Raw genomic sequence first — 23,393 nt, forward strand, 5'->3', positions numbered from 1 at the left:
ACCGCTGCAGTAGCAGACAGAGGTAAGCCGTTATCACCCCTGTCATTTCACAGACTGTTGTTTACATCCCCCCCCCCCCCCCTGCATCCTCTCAGCCAATCACACAAAGCGATGTTGAGACCTGATAACTCCTCCAGTCAAAAACATTGAGAGAGAGAGAGAGAAAGATGGTGATAGAGAGAACATTCCAGAATGTTTGCCATGTTTCAGGTTCCGTCCGTCCAGTCAGGGGCCCCGGCGACGGCATGGAGACAGACAAGCCCCCAGTCGCTAAGGAGATCGGTGCCGTGGATACGCCTCTGTCTTCGGTGCCACTACTTAAGGTAGCTAGTCCCAAACACAGTCCCAAGACCACGCACCCTGCCCCCGCCAGCCTCCAGCACAGCCCCCACTCCACCCCCCAGCAGAGCCCCAGAGCCAGTCCCAGAGACACACCGTCTGGCCCCCGGTCCCCCGGCGTACTCCACCTGGGGAAGGTTCCCCGGGAGGCCTGCATGGTGGTGGAGGCGGTGAGGATCGTTGTTCCCCGTGCCGCCATCACCCGGAGTGGGGGTCCGGCTGAGGAGAAAGGAGAGGCCTGGGCTGGGCAGCAGATGGAGGAGCGGCCCCCTCTCCCTCCCCTCCTCTGGAGGACCTGAGAGGAGCCATGGAGAAGCTTCAGACCTCAGAGAGAAGACTGCTGCAGGGCAAGGAGGGGCTCCTCAACCAGCTCCATGTACAGACTGAGGTGGGTAAATGAGTTATACTGATATAGTTAGTTAGGGACTCCTCAACCAGCTCCATGTACAGACTGAGGTGGGTAAATGAGTTATACTGATATAGTTAGTTAGGGACTCCTCAACCAGCTCCATGTACAGACTGAGGTGGGTAAATGAGTTATACTGATATAGTTAGTTAGGGGCTCCTCAACCAGCTCCACGTACAGACTGAGGTGGGTAAATGAGTTATATGATATAGTTAGTTAGGGGCTCCTCAACCAGCTCCATGTACAGACTGAGGTGGGTAAATGAGTTATACTGATATAGTTAGTTAGTCCTCAACCAGCTCCACGTACAGACTGAGGTGGGTAAATGAGTTAACGTAAAGGCCCAGTGCCATCAAAAACATCAAATTACTGTGTTTTATATATATTTCCACACTGAGTGTGGAGTGCTACTGTGAAACTTATGATAAGGCCCTTTTAGTGTAAGAGCTATTTGAAAAGACTTCCTGAAATTTCTGCCTGTTTTGGTGGGGTGGAGTTTTGGCCTGCCTTGTGACATCACCAGGAGGTAAAGTTAATAGACCAATAAGAAAGAGAGTTCCAAACCTCTCTGCCAATAACAGCTAGTTTTCAGTTTTCCCTTCACCATTCAGAGCACTCCCAGACAGTCCTAACTAAATTCTTGCTTGAGAAATTACTCTTAGCTAAGAAGCAATTTTGTTTGTCTTCAATTAAAATTGTTAAAAATAATCACGGTAAAGACCTAATTGTTCCCCAGAAATGATTTGATATTGAGATAAAACGGATGCATTTGGCCTTTAACGCTATTAAACACATTATTTGGAATTGTTCAGTGACTGTAGGAGTTAATCTGGATCCTGAGTTCAGTGACTGTAGGAGTTAATCTGGATCCTGAGTTCAGTGACTGTAGGAGTTAATCTGGATCCTGAGTTTTGTTCAGTGAACTGTAGGAGTTAATCTGGATCCTGAGTTCAGTGACTGTAGGAGTTAATCTGGATCCTGAGTTTTGTTCAGTGACTGTAGGAGTTAATCTGGATCCTGAGTTTTGTTCAGTGACTGAAGGAGTTAATCTGGATCCTGAGTTCAGTGACTGAAGGAGTTAATCTGGATCCTGAGTTTTGTTCAGTGACTGTAGGAGTTAATCTGGATCCTGAGTTTTGTTCAGTGACTATAAGAGTTAATCTGGATCCTGAGTTCAGTGACTGTAGGAGTTAATCTGGATCCTGAGTTCAGTGACTGTAGGAGTTAATCTGGATCCTGAGTTTTGTTCAGTGACTGTAGGAGTTAATCTGGATCCTGAGTTTTGTTCAGTGACTGTAGGAGTTCATCTGGTTCCTGAGTTTTGTTCAGTGACTGTGAGAGTTAATCTGGATCCTGAGTTTTGTTCAGTGACTGTAAGAGTTCATCTGGATCCTGAGTTCAGTGACTGTAGGAGTTAATCTGGATCCTGAGTTTTGTTCAGTGACTGTAAGAGTTAATCTGGATCCTGAGTTCTGTTCAGTGACTGTAAGAGTTAATCTGGATCCTGAGTTTTGTTCAGTGACTGTAGGAGTTAATCTGGATCCTGACTTTTCAGCCCTTGCCTTTGTCCCGATAAGATACGGATAGTACTTCTGGTTTAAGAATCTGTTGGCACATGAAATACAGTACTTTGGTCCATATTTGACCAAAGTACTCAACTCTGTATTCTCCTACAGGTGAACAGAGAGTTGAAGAAGCTGCTGGTAGCCTCTGTAGGTGATGACCTGCAGTACCACTTTGAGCGTCTGGCCAGAGAGAAGAACCAGCTGATCTTAGAGAACGAGGCTCTGGGTCGCAGCCGGGCCTCCACAGTAGAACAGCTGGAACGCATGTCTATACAATGTGATGTCTGGAGGAGCAAGTTCCTGGCGTCCAGGTAGGGGTGAGGGGTGACGGAGGGAAGGAGTGTGTGTGTGTCAGTGTGTATTAACTGACTGTTGTGTGTGTGGTATCTCTTCAAGAGTGATGGCGGAGGAGCTGACCAATGCCAGGGTTTCTCTCCAGCACCAGACCAGAGAGGCTCAGAGCGCCATCACAGACCTGCTGAGTGAGAGAGACGAGTTCTCCAGAGACATGATGTTAACCCACAGGTACAACACTGATATATGACCTGGTGCTCAGTTAAAACACACAGACATGATGCTAACACTGATATATGACCTGGTGCTCAGTTAAAACACACAGACATGATGCTAACACTGATATATGACCTGGTGCTCAGTTAAACACACAGACATGATGCTAACACTGATATATGACCTGGTGCTCAGTTAAAACACACAGACATGATGCTAACCCTGATATATGACCTGGTGCTCAGTTAAAACACACAGACATGATGCTAACACTGATATATGACCTGGTGTTCAGTTAAAACACACAGACATGATGCTAACACTGATATATGACCTGGTGCTCAGTTAAAACACACAGACATGATGCTAACACTGATATATGACCTGGTGCTCAGTTAAAACACACAGACATGATGCTAACACTGATATATGACCTGGTGTTCAGTTAAAACACACAGACATGATGCTAACACTGATATATGACCTGGTGCTCAGTTAAAACACACAGACATGATGCTAACCAACAGGTACAACACTGATATATGACCTGGTGCTCAGTTAAAACACACAGACATGATGCTAACCCTGATATATGACCTGGTGCTCAGTTAAAACACACAGACATGATGCTAACACTGATATATGACCTGGTGCTCAGTTAAAACACACAGACATGATGCTAACCAACAGGTACAACACTGATATATGACCTGGTGCTCAGTTAAAACACACAGACATGATGCTAACCCTGATATATGACCTGGTGTTCAGTTAAAACACACAGACATGATGCTAACCCTGATATATGACCTGGTGCTCAGTTAAAACACACAGACATGATGCTAACCCTGATATATGACCTGGTGTTCAGTTAAAACACACAGACATGATGCTAACACTGATATATGACCTGGTGCTCAGTTAAAACACACAGACATGATGCTAACACTGATATATGACCTGGTGTTCAGTTAAAACACACAGACATGATGCTAACCCTGATATATGACCTGGTGTTCAGTTAAAACACACAGACATGATGCTAACACTGATATATGACCTGGTGTTCAGTTAAAACACACAGACATGATGCTAACACTGATATATGACCTGGTGTTCAGTTAAAACACACAGACATGATGCTAACCCACAGGTACAACACTGATATATGACCTGGTGCTCAGTTAAAACACACAGACATGATGCTAACCCTGATATATGACCTGGTGTTCAGTTAAAACACACAGACATGATGCTAACCCACAGATACAACACTGATATATGACCTGGTGTTCAGTTAAAACACACAGACATGATGCTAACACTGATATATGACCTGGTGCTCAGTTTAAAACACACAGACATGATGCTAACACTGATATATGACCTGGTGTTCAGTTAAAACACACAGACATGATGCTAACACTGATATATGACCTGGTGTTCAGTTAAAACACACAGACATGATGCTAACACTGATATATGACCTAGTGCTCAGTTAAAACACACAGACATGATGCTAACACTGATATATGACCTGGTGCTCAGTTAAAACACACAGACATGATGCTAACACTGATATATGACCTGGTGTTCAGTTAAAACACACAGACATGATGCTAACACTGATATATGACCTGGTGCTCAGTTAAAACACACAGACATGATGCTAACACTGATATATGACCTGGTGCTCAGTTAAAACACACAGACATGATGCTAACCCACAGGTACAACACTGATATATGACCTGGTGCTCAGTTAAAACACACAGACATGATGCTAACCCTGATATATGACCTGGTGCTCAGTTAAAACACACAGACATGATGCTAACACTGATATATGACCTGGTGCTCAGTTAAAACACACAGACATGATGCTAACACTGATATATGACCTGGTGCTCAGTTAAAACACACAGACATGATGCTAACCCACAGATACAGTAGGACTTCTGTGCTTCACATAGGAACATAGAGTTACTGAGATACACACCACATTACCAGCGATGCAGGTTGATGTGTTTTATGTGTCTCTCTCCCAGGTCTCTGGAGCAGCTGCTGGTCTCTCTCCAGTGGGGTCGACAGCAGACCTACTACCCCAGTGCCCAGCCACTCAGCACGGGAGAACTAGCTCTAGCCAATCACAAGCTGGCAGAAGCCATCAACTCCCGCCTGCTGGGTAAGGTAGGGAGCAGCAGTGGAGCCGTGCTGGGGAAAGGAAGACAGGCCTCGGAGCTCCCTAACACCTCACACACGCCTGCTGAGAAGATGGCTGAGAAGGTAGGAAGTAGAGTACGGACCCCTAGCAGGACACTCACACTGGCCTCTATCCAGAAACCCACTCACTCTTTCTGTCTCTCTCTCCCCCCACTCCCTTCTCAGGTGTTGAAGATCCTGGACCCTATTTCCTGTTCAGACAACGAGGAAGAATCCTCCCCCCTCTCTCTCTCTGACTCCTCCCCCTCGGCCTTCCTGACCAATAAGAAGAGCATCGGCCGGTTCCACCCTTACACGCGCTATGAGAACATTACCTTCAACTGCTGCGAGCGCTGCAGCGGAGACATCCTGGTACTCTAGGGGTCAGAGGGCAGGGGTCGTGACCTTTAACCTGGACAGGTCAACGCAGGCCGCTGTGAGGAACACCAGTCTCTCTCCGTCGAACCGTCTGGTTTCACAGCGGTCTCAGAACGGGACTTGACTGGAAGTATGGCAGAAGCGGACGAAACAACCGCTGGTTTTAATTGGCTGATCTCTCAGTCCATCACCGTCTCATAACCCTTAGAACCTCCCACTACGTTGTGGGCTTCAGAACGTGAGCCAAGCAAGTGATTTAAACAAGGAAGTGAGTTCGGAAAATCTGAAAGTACTCATCTTAGAATCAATTGGGCTTCCCCAAAATAATATGGTCAAAATGATATAACACGTGTCAAAGTCATTCCACGGACGGCCGAGTGTCTGTGGGTTTTTGATCCTTCCCTGTACTTCACTGATGAATTGAGGTCACTAATTTAGAAGGAACTGCCCTCACCTGGTTGTCTAGGTTACTAATTAGTAAGGAACTGCCCTCACCTGGTTGTCTAGGTTACTAATTAGTAAGGAACTGCCCTCACCTGGTTGTCTGGGTTACTAATTAGTAAGGAACTCCCCTCACCTGGTTGTCTGGGTTACTAATTAGTAAGGAACTCCCCTCACCTGGTTGTCTAGGTTACTAATTAGTAAGGAACTGCCCTCACCTGGTTGTCTGGGTTACTAATTAGTAAGGAACTCCCCTCACCTGGTTGTCTAGGTTACTAATTAGTAAGGAACTGCCCTCACCTGGTTGTCTAGGTTACTAATTAGTAAGGAACTCCCCTCACCTGGTTGTCTAACTCTTTGAGAGAAGGTTACACCAGACCTGACATTAGACGGTCATTCATAAGGGAGGGAGATGAGGAAAGGAAACATTTTAAGACTGCTGGGACTAGCTTTTAGCTAGTGAGTCATGACGTCATGATGCCCTCAGTGTTAGAGACAGCATCTATTGAGAGAACCCTGCTGAAGACTTGAACTCAGGCTAAGGTGCTATTTATCAACATAAATATAATGTATATAGAAAAACACTCCTCAATGATGTTATTATTATTTTTAAACCTTTATTAAACTAGGCAAGTCAAATTCTTATTTACAATGACGGCCTACCTGGGCAGAACGACAGATTTTTACCTTGTTCAGCTCGGGGATTCGATCCATCAACCTCAGCCCAACGCTCTAACCACTAGGCTACCTGCCGCCCCTCCCCTCTAACCACTAGGCTACCTGCCGCCCCTCCCCTCTAACCACTAGGCTACCTGCCGCCCCTCCCCTCTAACCACTAGGCTTCCTGCCGCCCCTCCCCTCTAACCACTAGGCTACCTGCCGCCCCTCCACTCTAACCACTAGGCTACCTGCCGCCCCTCCACTCTAACCACTAGGCTTCCTGCCGCCCCTCCCCTCTAACCACTAGGCTACCTGCCGCCCCTCCCCTCTAACCACTAGGCTACCTGCCGCCCCTCCACTCTAACCACTAGGCTTCCTGCCGCCCCTCCACTCTAACCACTAGGCTACCTGCCGCCCCTCCCCTCTAACCACTAGGCTACCTGCCGCCCCTCCACTCTAACCACTAGGCTTCCTGCCGCCCCTCCACTCTAACCACTAGGCTACCTGCCGCCCCTCCCCTCTAACCACTAGGCTACCTGCCGCCCCTCCACTCTAACCACTAGGCTACCTGCCGCCCCTCCACTCTAACCACTAGGCTTCCTGCCGCCCCTCCACTCTAACCACTAGGCTTCCTGCCGCCCCTCCACTCTAACCACTAGGCTTCCTGCCGCCCCTCCACTCTAACCACTAGGCTTCCTGCCGCCCCTCCCCTCTAACCACTAGGCTACCTGCCGCCCCTCCACTCTAACCACTAGGCTTCCTGCCGCCCCTCCACTCTAACCACTAGGCTTCCTGCCGCCCCTCCACTCTAACCACTAGGCTTCCTGCCGCCCCTCCACTCTAACCACTAGGCTTCCTGCCGCCCCTCCACTCTAACCACTAGGCTTCCTGCCGCCCCTCCACTCTAACCACTAGGCTTCCTGCCGCCCCTCCCCTCTAACCACTAGGCTTCCTGCCGCCCCTCCACTCTAACCACTAGGCTTCCTGCCGCCCCTCCACTCTAACCACTAGGCTTCCTGCCGCCCCTCCACTCTAACCACTAGGCTTCCTGCCGCCCCTCCACTCTAACCACTAGGCTTCCTGCCGCCCCTCCACTCTAACCACTAGGCTTCCTGCCGCCCCTCCCCTCTAACCACTAGGCTTCCTGCCGCCCCTCCACTCTAACCACTAGGCTTCCTGCCGCCCCTCCACTCTAACCACTAGGCTTCCTGCCGCCCCTCCCCTCTAACCACTAGGCTTCCTGCCGCCCCTCCACTCTAACCACTAGGCTTCCTGCCGCCCCTCCCCTCTAACCACTAGGCTTCCTAGTGGTAGATGTGGAGAAACAGGAGAGGCAGGACTATGGTCAGAGGTTGTTACAGACAGACAGACAGGTTGTAGATGTGGAGAAACAGGAGAGGCAGGACTATGGTCAGAGGTTGTTACAGACAGACAGGTTGTAGATGTGGAGAAACAGGAGAGGCAGGACTATGGTCAGAGGTTGTTGCAGACAGACAGGTTGTAGATGTGGAGAAACAGGAGAGGCAGGACTATGGTCAGAGGTTGTTGCAGACAGACAGGTTGTAGATGTGGAGAAACAGGAGAGGCAGGACTATGGTCAGAGGTTGTTGCAGACAGACAGGTTGTAGATGTGGAGAAACAGGAGAGGCAGGACTATGGTCAGAGGTTGTTGCAGACAGACAGGTTGTAGATGTGGAGAAACAGGAGAGGCAGGACTATGGTCAGAGGTTGTTGCAGACAGACAGGTTGTAGATGTGGAGAAACAGGAGAGGCAAGACTATGGTCAGAGGTTGTTGCAGACAGACAGGTTGTAGATGTGGAGAAACAGGAGAGGCAGGACTATGGTCAGAGGTTGTTGCAGACAGACAGACAGACAGACAGGTTGTAGATGTGGAGAAACAGGAGAGGCAGGACTATGGTCAGAGGTTGTTACAGACAGACAGGTTGTAGATGTGGAGAAACAGGAGAGGCAGGACTATGGTCAGAGGTTGTTGCAGACAGACAGGTTGTAGATGTGGAGAAACAGGAGAGGCAGGACTATGGTCAGAGGTTGTTGCAGACAGACAGACAGGTTGTAGATGTGGAGAAACAGGAGAGGCAGGACTATGGTCAGAGGTTGTTGCAGACAGACAGACAGACAGACAGGTTGTAGATGTGGAGAAACAGGAGAGGCAGGACTATGGTCAGAGGTTGTTGCAGACAGACAGACAGGTTGTAGATGTGGAGAAACAGGAGAGGCAGGACTATGGTCAGAGGTTGTTGCAGACAGACAGGTTGTAGATGTGGAGAAACAGGAGAGGCAGGACTATGGTCAGAGGTTGTTGCAGACAGACAGGTTGTAGATGTGGAGAAACAGGAGAGGCAGGACTATGGTCAGAGGTTGTTAGACAGACAGACAGGTTGTAGATGTGGAGAAACAGGAGAGGCAGGACTATGGTCAGAGGTTGTTGCAGACAGACAGGTTGTAGATGTGGAGAAACAGGAGAGGCAGGACTATGGTCAGAGGTTGTTGCAGACAGACAGGTTGTAGATGTGGAGAAACAGGAGAGGCAGGACTATGGTCAGAGGTTGTTAGACAGACAGACAGGTTGTAGATGTGGAGAAACAGGAGAGGCAGGACTATGGTCAGAGGTTGTTGCAGACAGACAGGTTGTAGATGTGGAGAAACAGGAGAGGCAGGACTATGGTCAGAGGTTGTTGCAGACAGACAGGTTGTAGATGTGGAGAAACAGGAGAGGCAGGACTATGGTCAGAGGTTGTTGCAGACAGACAGACAGACAGACAGACAGGTTGTAGATGTGGAGAAACAGGAGAGGCAGGACTATGGTCAGAGGTTGTTGCAGACAGACAGACAGACAGACAGGTTGTAGATGTGGAGAAACAGGAGAGGCAGGACTATGGTCAGAAGTTGTTGCAGACAGACAGGTTGTAGATGTGGAGAAACAGGAGAGGCAGGACTATGGTCAGAGGTTGTTGCAGACAGACAGACAGACAGACAGGTTGTAGATGTGGAGAAACAGGAGAGGCAGGACTATGGTCAGAGGTTGTTACAGACAGACAGACAGGTTGTAGATGTGGAGAAACAGGAGAGGCAGGACTATGGTCAGAGGTTGTTACAGACAGACAGGTTGTAGATGTGGAGAAACAGGAGAGGCAGGACTATGGTCAGAGGTTGTTGCAGACAGACAGGTTGTAGATGTGGAGAAACAGGAGAGGCAGGACTATGGTCAGAAGTTGTTGCAGACAGACAGACAGGTTGTAGATGTGGAGAAACAGGAGAGGCAGGACTATGGTCAGAGGTTGTTGCAGACAGACAGACAGGTTGTAGATGTGGAGAAACAGGAGAGGCAGGACTATGGTCAGAGGTTGTTGCAGACAGACAGGTTGTAGATGTGGAGAAACAGGAGAGGCAGGACTATGGTCAGAGGTTGTTGCAGACAGACAGACAGGTTGTAGATGTGGAGAAACAGGAGAGGCAGGACTATGGTCAGAGGTTGTTACAGACAGACAGACAGGTTGTAGATGTGGAGAAACAGGAGAGGCAGGACTATGGTCAGAGGTTGTTGCAGACAGACAGACAGGTTGTAGATGTGGAGAAACAGGAGAGGCAGGACTATGGTCAGAGGTTGTTGCAGACAGACAGACAGGTTGTAGATGTGGAGAAACAGGAGAGGCAGGACTATGGTCAGAGGTTGTTGCAGACAGACAGACAGGTTTTTAGTTGAAAGGTAAAAGGTTCCCTACATATTCAAAGGTATTTCTGTTCTGTTTGAATCGGGATCCTTTGCAGTGGGGAAGTTACACGAAGATGTTGCTGTCTCGGCAGTTTGCACTGGGATGAGGCAGAAAGGCATTGTATCTGCTGTCCAGGGAGATTTGATCAGAAATCATCTGATACCCAATGATATTAGATCTATATTTGTGTGGAAAGGTTAAAGTGCCTTCAGGAAGTGTTCACACCCCTTGACTTTGTCCACATGTTGTTGTTGTTACAGTCTGAATTTAAAATTGATTGCATTTTATTTTTTTGTCACTGTCCTACACACAATACTCTATAATGTCAACGTGGAATTATGTTTTCAGAAATGTTTACAAATTAATAAAAAAATGAAAAGCTGAAATGTCGAGTCAATAAGGGAAATGGGGGATACCTAGTAAGTTGTAAAGGGGGATACCTAGTCAGCTGTCCAACTGAATGGATTCAACTGAAATGTGTTTTCTGCATTAAACCCAACCCCTCTGAATCAGAGAGGTGCGGGGGGGGCTGCCGTAATCGACATCCACGTCTTTGGCCCCCGGGGTACAGTGGGTTAACTGCCTTGCTCAGGGCCCCAGGGAACAGTGGGTTAACTGCCTTGCTCAGGGCCCCGGGGAACAGTGGGTTAACTGCCTTGCTCAGGGCCCCGGGGAACAGTGGGTTAACTGCCTTGCTCAGGGCCCCGGGGAACAGTGGGTTAACTGCCTTGCTCAGGGCCCCGGGGAACAGTGGGTTAACTGCCTTGCTCAGGGCCCTGGGGAACAGTGGGTTAACTGCCTTGCTCAGGGCCCCGGGGAACAGTGGGTTAACTGCCTTGCTCAGGGGCAGAACGACAGATTTTTACCTTGTCAGCTCTGGGGATTCAATCCAGCAACCTTTCGGTTACTGGCTGGACTATTCAACCCCTTCGTTGTGGCTTAAATAAGTTCAGGAGTAAGAGTGTGCTTAACAAGTCACATAAGTTGCACGGACTCTCACTGTGTGCAATAATAGTGTTTAACATGATTTTCTAATGACTACCTCATCTCTGTATTATCGTAAGGTTCCTCAGTCGAGCAGTGAATTTCAAACACAGATTCAACCACAAAGACCAGGGAGGTTTTCCAATGCCTCGTAAAGAAGGTCACCTATTGGTAGATGGGTAAAAATGGAATATCCCTTTGAGCGTGGTGAAGTTATTAATTACACTTTGGATGGTGTATCAATATACCCAGTCACTACAAAGAGACAGGCGTCCTTCCTAACTCAGTTGCCAGAGAGGAAGGAAACCACTCAGTGATTTCACCATGAGACTTTAAAACAGTTACAGAGTTTAATGACTGATGGGAGAAAACTGAGGATGGATCAACAACATTGTAGTTACTCCACAATACTAACCTAAATGACAGAGAGAAAAAGAAGGAAGTCTGTACAGAATAAAAATATTCCAAAACATGCATCCTGTTTGCAACAAGGCACTAAAGTAATACTGCAAAAAAATGTGGTAAAGAAATCAACTTTTTGTCCTGAATACAAAGTGTTGTGTTTGGGGAAAATTCAATACAACACATTACAGAGTACCACTCTCCATAGTTTCAAGCATAGTGGTGGCTGCATCATGTCATGGGTATACTTGTAATTGTTAAGGACTAGGGAGTTTTTCAGGATAAACAATAAACGGACTGGAGCTAAGCACAGGAAGAATCCTAGAGGAAAACCTGGTTCAGTCTGCTTTCCACCAGACACTGGGAGAGGAGTTCACCTTTCAGCAGGACAATAAACCTAAAACACAAGACCAAATCTACACTGGAGTTGCTTACCAAGAAGACAGTGAATGTTCCTGAGTGGTCTAGTTACAGTTTTGACTTAAATCAACTTCAAAATCTATGGAAAGACTTAAAAATGGTTGCCTAGCAATGATCAACAACCAATTTGACAGAGCTTGAATAATTTAGAAAAGAAATAATGGGCAAATGTTGTACAATCCAGGTGTGGAAAGATCTTAAGAGACTTACCCAGAAAGACTAGCAGCTTTAATCGCTGCCAAAGATGCTTATCCAAAGGTATTGACCAAACATGTTTTCACTTTGTCATTATGGGGAATTGTGTGTAGATGGTTGAGAATGATTCACGCTCTGGTAAATTGGTCGTTGATCATTGCTAGGCAACCGTTTTTAGGTCTTCCCATAGATGTTCAAGTAGATTTAAGTCTAAACTATTTACATTTAAGTCATTTAGCAGACGCTCTTATCCAGAGCGACTTACAAATTGGTGCATTCACCTTATGATATCCAGTGCAACAACCACTTTACAATATCCACTTTACACTTTACAATATCCACATATCCCTACCGGCCAAACCCTCCCTAACCCGGCGCTAAGCCAATTGTGCGTCGCCCCACGGACCTCCCGGTCGCGGCCGGCTGCGGCAGAGCCTGGGCGTGAACCCAGAGACTCTGGTGGCGCAGCTAGCACTGCGATGCAGTGCTCTAGACCACTGCGCCACCCGGGAGAACTATCTAGTCAGGAACATCCACTGTCTTGGCCACAACACGACAGTGTAGAGTTGACCTTGTGTTTAAGGTGTGTGAATACATAAGGTGTTTCAGCTGTTTCATTTTCAACACATTTGCAAAAATTTCTAAACACATTTTCACTTTGTCATTATTACAAGTATTGTGTGTAGATGGGGTGAGAAAAAATATATAAATTAAATCCATTTTGAATTCAGGTCAAAAGGGTATGAATACTGTACTTTCTGAAGACAGTATCTTCCCGATGAAGAGACTGAAAACATTTCACTTTTAAGAAAACGTGTAAGTAGATGAAAGTATAAATAAGATTAATGTTTTTTTTTGTGTAACGGTTGTTGTCGTTGACCATTTTCTCTTTGTAAAGATTTTTTTCTAAATTCCTTCATGTCAGAGACCAAAAATTAAAGATTTGTTAAATCTATTTACTGTTTAGTGAGAATCTGTCCAACTCATAACGCTTGAATACAGGATGAACGGAAGTTAAACTGGAGTAAATGGTTTTTTAACTTAAAACTGTAGTTCAGCTAGACAATATAGTGACATTAATATTTTGTGGTTAAAAATATACTGAACAAAAATATATAAATGCAAACATTTTCAAAAGATTTTACTGAGTTACAGTTTATAAGGACATCAGTCAATTGAAATAAATTCATTAGGGCCCTAATCTATGGATTTCACATAACTGGGCAGGTCCGCAAGCCATGGGTGGGCCTGGGAGGGCATCGGCCCACCCACTGGGGAGTCAGACCCACCTACTGGGGAGCCAGGCCCAACCAATCAGAAATAGTTTTCCCCCACAAAATGGCTACACTACAAACAGGAATACTCCTCAGCACCCCCCCCCCCCCTCGCAGGTGAAGAAGCCAGATGTGGAGGTCCTGGGCTGGCGTGGTTACAGGTGGTCTCTACGGTTGTGAGGCCGGTTGGACGCATGGAGGGAGCGATGTTGGAGGCAGTTTATGGTAGAGAAATGAACATTAAATTATCTGGCAACAGCTCTGGTGGACATTCCTGCAGTCAGCATGCCAACTGCACAATCCCTCAGGCCACTTTAAAATGTGCAGTTTTGTCACACAACTCAATGCCACAGACGTCTCAAGTTTTGAGGGAGCGTGCAATTGGCATGCTGACTGCAGGAATGTCCACCCGGAGATGTTGCCAAAGTGGCCTTTTATTGTACCCCAGCACAAGGTGCACCTGTGTAAGACCACGCTGTTTAATCAGCTTCTCGATATGCCATACCTGTCAAGTGGATGGATCATCTTATAGGAAATGCTCACTAACAGGGATGTAAACAAATTTGTGCAAAAGTTTGAGAGAAATAAGCTTTTTGTGTATCTGGAACATGTTCTTCTATATCTTTTATTTCAGCTCATAAAACACGGGACAAACACTCCACATGTTGCGTTTATATATATATATATTTTTCAGTGTACATTTACACGAAGTATCAAATACACCAACGATTCCAAACAATCAACAGTCTCACCGAGTTGCTTATCAAAATGTTTCTGTTTAATGTAATTTAGAAGTGCTTTTCATCAGTTCATCTCTGCATCCATTAACACAACACGGTGAAACTGATGCACATTCAGACCAGAAATGTCTCAGTATATTTGGACCAAATAAGGCTACTCTTCCTCTAGCATTTTCTTCCCGCTCTTGGCTGTACTGTTCCGATCCTCCATCTTGGTTTTTAGTGATGTCCGTAGCCTGGTGGTGGTCTGCCTGATCTCTGTAGGTCCTGCTTCCTTACTGACTGCTACCCTGTCTCTGCTACTGAATACACTGTCCTTATGTCTGCTAGTGGATCCTCTCTCTCTGATCACACCATTCATCTGTTTCTGTCTCCACTCCTCCATACCATCTCTGTCTCCGGTCCTGATTGCTCTGTCAATGTCTCCTTCTCTGTCTCCGGTCCTGATTGCTCTGTCACTGTCTCCTTCTCTGTCCCCAGTCCTGATTGCTCTGTCACTGTCTCCAGTCCTGATTGCTTGGTCTCTGTCCCCATTCCTAATTGCTCTGTCACTGTCCCCACTCTTCAATACACTGTCTCTTCTACTAAATGCCCTCTCTCTGTCCCCACTTCTGAATGTTCTATCACAGTCTCTGTCCCCAGCCCTGAATCCTGTGTCTCCTCTGGTTCTGCCACTAAAAAACCTCCTGTCCTTATCTGAGCCTCTGTCTCTGTCCTGCTGGGGTTTCTCCTGGTAGAATCCATCATGTTTCCTCTTGGGTACGTACTCCAGCGCCTCCTCCCACCTCCCCGTCTCCTTCAGTGTCAGCAAGATACGTATCATCTGATCCAGAGTCAGGTTCTTGGCCCCCGTCTCCCATTGGAGGAAGTCATCCAGCGGCAGACGGGCCGTATTCAGCTTGAGACGCTTGGCGTTGGCCAGGGAGAGCCCTGATTGGATGGAGCGGTCCACCATGGAGCCTACGATGTAGACCTTAGAGTTGTCGAAGGTACGGAGGACGTTGGGGGAGTCAGCCGTCAGGTAGACCAGGTCGTCCCGGGGAAACAGGTCCACATGGCGTTGCTCTGTGGAGGTGATGAGGAGGCGCTGCCAGGCCTCGGCGCCGTACCGTTTAACCAGCTCCTTGCGGTAACCGCCATCCGGCTGCAAGTTACAGAAGTGCAGGTGGAAGGGTTCCGAGGCTCGGCGGTTCCACCCCTCCACCTCCATCAGCTGGGACACAGTGTTCTCCACCTCCCGACGCGTCATCTGCTGTTCGTAGGACATATCAAACACCAGTGGCTGGCCGAACACCATGGCCTGGGCCGACCTCCACCCCAGCAGCTTGTCCAGGGAACGACCCCAGAACTGGAGCAGGAAGGTGTTCCTCAGTTCCCCCTCCTCTCCTCTCAGACCATCAGGCCTGATCCTATCATCCTCCAGAAACCTCTCACTCCTCTCTGCCTTCCTCTTCTCCTGCTTCTGCTTGTGGCTTTTCTTGTGGCCCTCCTTGATGGCCAGGTATTTCAGGTACTTCTTCTTGGAGGATTTAGTTTGGAGCTCCGCCAGGATCCCCAGCTCCTCATCAGTCATGGTCTCTGGCACCAGCTTCCCAGCCTGACGCCACATCACTACCAGTTCTCTGGTGGCCTCCAGTGGTGAGACCTCCTCCTGCCCTGCTACACCTCCTCCTGGTCCTGAAGGAGCAGCACCTCCCTCCTCACCTCCCAGTTTCTCCTCCTCCTCCGCCGCTGGGACCTGAAACCTCATCACAGACTTCCATATGTCCAGGTCCAGTTTCTCTTCAGTCTGATCTGCTTTAGACTGAGGGAGGGGTACATCTTTTCTTAGTGCAGCCCCAGTATAGAGAGGCCGGTTTGGGGGTGCAGAGTGGCGGGGTGGGAGAAGGCAGGTGATCGGTAACTGTTTACTCCCTCCGTGTTTATTTGCGACAGTTGATACCAGCGGGAGACGCCGCCGCAGCTCGTTCAAAAGCGGTGGGGTGAGAAACCTCATCATTTCAATGGTTTGATGATACATACATATGGAGTCAAGATGTTGACACTCACGTCGTTATATTAAAGTCCCAGAACTGTCCATCAGGAGAGGAGGAAATACCGTTACACGTGCAGACAAGATAGGAAGCGATTGTGTTTATGTTCCATAATCACGAAAAAACAATCATACAAACTGCAATTAAGGTCCACTCTCAATAAGGACAGAATGGATCATAAAATCGTGGTAGTATTCCATTGAATGTCTTACATTTGTGTCAGTCTGAATTCAATTTTACATCCGTGCTTATCGGAAAAAATGTCGAAGGGTCAAGTTGAAAGCGTGTGCAACGCCATTATTCAGTCGTGCTGATGCAAGTGCAAAGAATATTTGTTCCGGGATTACTGTTCTGGGCCTAACCATTTGTCCAGAAGACTTGTCTCACATTTCACCAATCATACAAAAATATGTTATTTTCCTACGTTAATACATAGTAAACAACGTTTAATGCAAGAGACAATTTGGAACCGGAAATTACCTTAAACTACCAACTGAGTTTAAACTTCACCTGAGTCCTATTCAATGGTTCGTATATACACTAGGCGACTGATAGGGGGCGCTGTGTTGAAGCCACTCCCCCATCCTTGTAAAACATTTTTTGGAAGCTAGAAAGGGAGCTAAAAAAACACTAAAATGCCCATTGGGCGTCTATTATCAGAATGCTAACAAAATTAGCACAATTAATAGCGAATTTCCATGGAGGCTGCTAGCTAAATATTCTACATTCGTTTATTCTATTACAGACACCTTAATGCATACTTTTAAATTATATAATTTTTTATTTATTTTTATTTCACCTTTATTTAACCAGGTAGGCAAGTTGAGAACAAGTTCTCATTTACAACTGCGACCTGGCCAAGATAAAGCAAAGCAGTTCGACACATACAACAACACAGAGTTACACATGGAGTTAAACAAACATACAGTCAATAATACAGTAGAAAAATAAATTATGTGAGCGAAAACATAAAATACATAAAAACATTTTCCTTAAAGTATAATTGTTTTAGATTACTAATGTTATTGTCCCCAAAGACTTAAATACATGTAATTTTGTCCTTGAAACATTTAAAGCTGCAATATATACATTTTTGGAATACCCCACCAAATTCACATAGAAATGTGTGCTATAGATCTGTCATTCTCATTGAAAGCAAGTCTAAGAATCAGTAGATGTGTCCTATGTGTGCTATTTCTGTGCTTCCCGTAAGTTTAGTTTTTGTGTCCTTTACTTTAGGTTTTGTACACCAGCTTAAAACAGCTAAAAATAAAAAATGTTGTATATGGCTAATATATTTCACAGCGGGTTTAGATGGTACAACGATTCTCTACACTATACTTGCTTGTTTTGTCACATAAACTGAAATTAGGCGAACTATTCTAATGTTAGCAACCAGGAAATGGTGGAGTGATTTCGGCATAGTGCCCTCTTTAATTGAAATACTGTAGAGTTACATTCATTCCAATGGACTGCGCCTACTGGGGAGTGGCAATATGGCCGACCAGTGGCTTCAAAGCCTCTCAATGGCCAATACGCAGAATCATCAATCCCATGGTTTATATACATCTAGGGTTTATATACATCGCCTGGTGTTTTTTATTTTTTTGTATTCACAGGAATGTCCCTGTATTAATGTGTAATATTGGTATTATTGCTGCAATAATAATAATACAAAAATAATATAAATTTGTCTGATAAATATGTGTATGTGACCAATAAAATGTGATTTGATTTGAAAGAGCGGCACATGCCTGACTTGTGGAACCCGTTTTCCGAAAAAACATCCAAAATTATGGCAGAAGCATTGGGTAAAGTCAAATCAGTGATGGTCATGAGAAGTGGGTTAGTTCTGATTTCTTGTGTTTCTGAGGAACAGAAGAAATGTCTGTTGGACATAATGTAGGACACCTGTCTAGGGAGGGCATCTGTCTAGGGAGGGCACCCGTCTAGGGAGGGCACCCGTCTAGGGAGGACACCCGTCTAGGGAGGGCACCCGTCTAGGGAGGGCACCCGTCTAGGGAGGGCACCCGTCTAGGGAGGACACCCGTCTAGGGAGGGCACCCGTCTAGGGAGGACACCCGTCTAGGGAGGACACCTGTCTAGGGAGGACACCCGTCTAGGGAGGACACCTGTCTAGGGGGTCATTTCTGGAGTCTCATAGGATGTTTTAGTGCTTTATTTAAGGGAATTCCGGGAGTGATCGATGTAGAATGAATCATATGGTTGATGGCAAGAAGGAGAAGAGTTAGTCTGTTCTAGTGTTATTTTTTTTGATGTGGAGTCTCTCAGCTGGGATGTCTGTACTGTCAGAGCTTCTGTAGAAAGGCCTTTCTCAATGTTCTTTCTGTCAAATGTCTGGACATTGTGTTGTTGTAGATAATCGTCTCAGAAATACAACACTCTTACAAGAACTTGTGTCTGTTATGTCTTAGTTTCCTGTTTTTACCAGCCTGTATCCATTCACTCATGTCTGCCTTCTCCTCCTATATTCTAATGTACACCTCTATGTCTGTCCCTAAATGTATCATTCACTCCCACAGCGTCTGCAGACGGGAGAAGCTGAGATGTGTGGGGGGGGAAAGACCACTATGAAGGAGATGCTAAATGTCTAGTAGAAGAGAATAGACAAGGAGCAACATGTTGTGGTGGGTGAGCATGAACCGCAATCACTGGAGTTCCCGATGTCGGGTGAAAGAGACTGAGGATACTAAAATCAGGGCAGTTGAGGGTGTTCTATGCAGCGGCTGTCAAAAGGGTTGACAGAGTGAGTACATTTGAAGGTCCGGCAGGTATTGAAGAACGGTATGCCTACATTGGAGCCTTCACCACAGACTGAGAATCAACAGCAGGACCCAGAAATCCTTCGTGTGAAGAAAGTGGACTCAAGTGCACAAGTTGAAAGTAGGTCAAGAAAGATCGATATCATTGTTAATGTAGCTGAACTATTTATGTGATTAAAATATGTTACATTATTATTATTCTTTTATTTTTAGTTGTTAAAATGTTTGTTTTCACCCCACCCAGTAGGTGGTGGCAAGGCACAATTTTTGGACGTAGTCCGCCAATAAAACCTCGAAGAAGAAAACCGTGCTGCCTGCCCCCGGATTTTCTCTCCCCGCTTGACCACCTCCCTCAGATGACCAGCAAAGCCATGAATTTTCTATTGACTGTCAATCTCATTATGTCTTGTTTTGTTGCTTTAAAGCACTTTGAGATTCTTTATGTAATGAATAGCGCTATAAGAGTTGAATAAATTATTATTAAATGTTGCTGTTTCTCGCGGACATTTTATGTGGTTGCAAACAAACGGACGTGACTCCGATGTCACTTCCGTTTGTTTGTTGTGATCTGCTAGTGGCTGTTTCTATGCGATTCGGAGCGGGACCGTTGAAATTATGAAAACAGCGACCACCAAACATTTTGGGTTGTTCGCGAATATAAGTGGTAAATGCTAAACCCCATTTCATTTATGGATATGACAAAAACGAATAATTTGTACGGAATTAGCCAGCTAGCTAGGAAGCTACCTGTTGGACAGTGAACCGTTCCAACAGTTCGACGTTAGCTAACTATAACTATGTAAGTTAACTAACTAGTACTGTACAGTAACTAACAGTTAATACAACCACAGACAAGGAGCTAGTTACCCGTATATGTCGTGCAACAGTCGACGTTAACTGTCCTTGAACTCTTGAGTTCGCTAATCCTTAATCTTAATCTCTAATACTAAAATTATATGCTAGTAGTTAGCTGGCAAAAGCAGATCACTACTTGTTTGACAAAAGCGAGGTAGTTAACGTTATCTAGCTTCAAAATGCCTCCGAAGAAGCAGAAAAACCCGTCGGTGAACATCTCCAGCTCGCTAGAGGAGTCGGAAGAATTCAGTCTGGAGACCACGGTGCCCACGGAAGACATCTCGTCATCAGACGAACGAGACCGCACCGGGACCCAGAAAGTCACCCGACAGCTCATCGAGAGGAAGGAGCTACTGCACAACCTTCAGCTGTTGAAAATAGAGATGTCGCAGAAAAATCTCATCATAGATAACATGAAAGTGGACCACTTGACAAAGGTAAGTTAGCTAGGATCTCAAAGATGTTCTATCGAACTACCAATCCTTCACATCAGCATACAGCTTCTCAAATAGTATCCTATTCTATTACTTATGACCAGACGGCCCTAAAGTAGGGACGTTAAGCCTGCTTCTTTCATGTTATCTTTAACTCTGCATTGTTGGAAAGGGACCTGTTAGTAAGCATTTCACTGTTAGTCTACACTTGTTGTCTTTTAACCATGTGACATAAAATATGACTTGCTGCACAGACCCTATGGACACTCGTCTAGACCCCCCCCAAAACCCTACCTGTCCTGCTTTAAATGTACTCTTGACAGTTTTAATAGTAGAATGCACAAGGTGCAATTTCTAAGTTGGGTAGTGCATAATCAGGTCCTCTTGTCATGTCAGTCATTACAGACCGTAGAAAGATATTTATAACATGAAATGTCCAGATCAACTAGCCCATGTCAGCTAAAGTAAAATAAATAAATCTAAATATATTTTAAATTCTTCAAAGTCGCCACCCTTTGCCTCAATGACAGCTTTGCACACGCTTGGCATTCTCTCAACCAGCTTCACCTGGAATGATTTTCCAACAGTCTTGCTGAGCACTTGTTGGCTGCTTTTCCTTCACTCTGCGGTCCAACTCACCCCAAACCATCTCAATTGGGTTGAGGTCGGGTGATTGTGGAGGCCAGGTCATCTGATGCAGCACTCCATCACTCTCCTTCTTGGTCAAATAGCCCTTACACAGCCTTGAGGTGTGTTGGGTCATTGTCCTGTTGAAAAACAAATGATAGTCCCACTAAGCACAAATCAGATGGGATGGCGTATTGCTGCAGAATGCTGTGGTAGCCATGCTGGTTAAGTGTGCCTTGAATTCTAAATAAATCACTGACAGTGTCGCCAGCAAAGCACCCCCACACCATCACACCTCCTCCTCCATGCTTCATGGTGGGAACCACACATGCTGAGATGATCCGTTCACCTACTCTGCTTCTCACAAAGACAGTTGGAACCAAAAATTCAACCACGAAGGCCTGATTCACAGTCTCCTCTGAACAGTTTATGTTGAGATGTGTCTTACTTGAACTCTGAAGCATTTATTTGGGCTGCAATTTCTGAGGCTGGTAACTCTAATGAACTTGTCCTCTGCAGCAGAGGTGACTCTGGGTCTTCCTTTCCTGTGGCGGTCCTCATGAGAGCCAGTTTCATCAATGGGACTATAATTTGTTTTTCAACAGGACAATGACCCAACACACGTCCAGGCTGTTTAAGGGCTATTTGAACTAGAAGGAGAGTGATGGAATGCTGCATCAGATGACCTGGTGTCCACAATCACATGACCTCAACCCAATTGAGATGGTTTGGGATGAGTTGGACCGCAGAGTGAAGGAAAAGCAACCAACAAGTGCTCAGCATATGTGGGAACTCCTTGAAGACTGTTTGAAAAGCATTCCAGGTGAAGCTGGTTGAGAGAATGCCATGAGTGTGCAAAGCTGTCATCAAGGGAAAGTGAGGCTACTTTAAAGAATCTCAAATCTATCTCTATCTCTGAAGACCATCCAGTCCCATCCTTCAGCTCCCCTCAACCCCTTCCATCTATCTCTGAACACCATCCAATCCCATCCTTCAGCTCCCCTCAACCCCTCCCATCTATCTCTGAACACCATCCAATCCCATCCTTCAGCTCCCCTCAACCCCTCCCATCTATCTCTGAACACCATCCAATCCCATCCTTCAGCTCCCCTCAACCCCTCCCATCTATCTCTGAACACCATCCAGTTTGGATTTCTATTTGCCATATCATCTTTTAACTGTGCTGTTTCCCAAAAGTTGTGAACCTAAATACATTTTCCAGACCCAGTAGTATTTGCGTTTAGTTATCTTGTTGTTTTCAGTCCCACACTTTCAGCTCCAAACACAACCTGTCCTTTCAACATGAATTCCCCCCCCATGGTATTGTAGTTAATCAGGTAGAAACTGCTAAAGGAGTCTAAAAACATGCTGCCATTTTAGATTTATTTACATTATATACCAGATATCACCAGAATGGGGGTTTGTCCTGCCCGGCTGAAGTAGTGCACTATAATAGGAAGGATAATAAAGGGGCCATTTGGGGACACGCTTATGTATCACTCTACTTGTTCTGTGCTCTCTTCCCTAGACGGAGGAGCTGGAGGAGAGACTGAACGTTGCTCTATACCAGAAACAAGTCCTGGCTCTGAGACTGGACTCACAGCTGCAACTCACCCAGGATGAGAGCAGGTAGGAACAGAGTTGAGGCCTTGACTAACTAGTCCTGGCTCTGAGACTGGACAGCTGTAACTCACCCAGGATGAGAGCAGGTAGGAACAGAGTTGAGGCCTTGACTAACTAGTCCTGGCTCTGAGACTGGACAGCTGCAACTCACCCAGGATGAGAGCAGGTAGGAACAGAGCTGAGGCCTTGACTAACTAGTCCTGGCTCTGAGACTGGACAGCCAGCTGCAACTCACCCAGGATGAGAGCAGGTAGGAACAGAGCTGAGGCCTTGACTAACTAGACCTGGCTCTGAGACTGGACAACTGCAACTCACCCAGGATGAGAGGAGGTAGGAACAGAGCTGAGGCCTTGACTAACTAGACCTGGCTCTGAGACTGGACAACTGCAACTCACCCAGGATGAGAGGAGGTAGGAACAGAGCTGAGGCCTTGACTAACTAGTCCTGGCTCTGAGACTGGACAGCCAGCTGCAACTCACCCAGGATGAGAGCAGGTAGGAACAGAGCTGAGGCCTTGACTAACTAGTCCTGGCTCTGAGACTGGACTCACAGCTGCAACTCACCCAGGATGAGAGGAGGTAGGAACAGAGCTGAGGCCTTGACTAACTAGTCCTGGCTCTGAGACTGGACTCACAGCTGCAACTCACCCAGGATGAGAGCAGGTAGGAACAGAGCTGAGGCTTTGACTAACTAGTCCTGGCTCTGAGACTGGAGCAACTCACCCAGGATGAGAGCAGGTAGGAACAGAGTTGAGGCCTTGACTAACTAGTCCTGGCTCTGAGACTGGA

General features: G+C 46.4%; 2 protein-coding genes and 1 pseudogene across 3 annotated transcripts; 2 read left to right on the forward strand and 1 right to left on the reverse strand.

The window, feature by feature from the left end:
- Window positions 1–6: 6 nt before the first annotated feature.
- Window positions 7–5,946, forward strand: LOC120040455 (annotated as a pseudogene).
- Window positions 5,947–14,121: 8,175 nt separating this feature from the next.
- LOC120040456 (tRNA methyltransferase 10 homolog C-like) lies at window positions 14,122–16,566 on the reverse strand. 2 transcript variants are annotated; one of them, XM_038985606.1, is made up of 2 exons: window positions 14,716–16,566; window positions 14,122–14,676 (listed from the first exon to the last, which is right to left on the reverse strand). In XM_038985606.1, exons 1-2 carry the CDS (start codon window positions 16,268–16,270, stop codon window positions 14,405–14,407), a joined length of 1,827 nt encoding a protein of 608 aa, XP_038841534.1. In that variant the 5' UTR covers window positions 16,271–16,566; the 3' UTR covers window positions 14,122–14,404. The 2 variants fall into 2 exon arrangements, with proteins under 2 accessions (XP_038841534.1, XP_038841533.1); XM_038985605.1 differs by having other exon boundaries at window positions 14,122–16,566.
- A 3,080-nt stretch (window positions 16,567–19,646) lies between these two features.
- On the forward strand, window positions 19,647–22,611 carry LOC120040457 (progesterone-induced-blocking factor 1-like; the record flags this gene model as incomplete). The annotated part of the gene is made up of 2 exons (XM_038985607.1): window positions 19,647–20,358; window positions 22,511–22,611. Coding segments are annotated over exons 1-2 (359 nt in total), but the record flags the coding sequence as incomplete, so codon positions are not given.
- Between the last annotated feature and the right edge of the window lie 782 nt (window positions 22,612–23,393).

Source organism: Salvelinus namaycush, unplaced genomic scaffold, assembly GCF_016432855.1.
Source record: "Salvelinus namaycush isolate Seneca unplaced genomic scaffold, SaNama_1.0 Scaffold3533, whole genome shotgun sequence".
NCBI lineage: Eukaryota > Metazoa > Chordata > Actinopteri > Salmoniformes > Salmonidae > Salvelinus > Salvelinus namaycush.

Bases quoted from the DNA above. Each gene is read 5' to 3' on its own strand.
- LOC120040456 (XM_038985605.1), bottom strand. From the start codon at position 16,270: ATGTATCATCAAACCATTGAAATGATGAGGTTTCTCACCCCACCGCTT.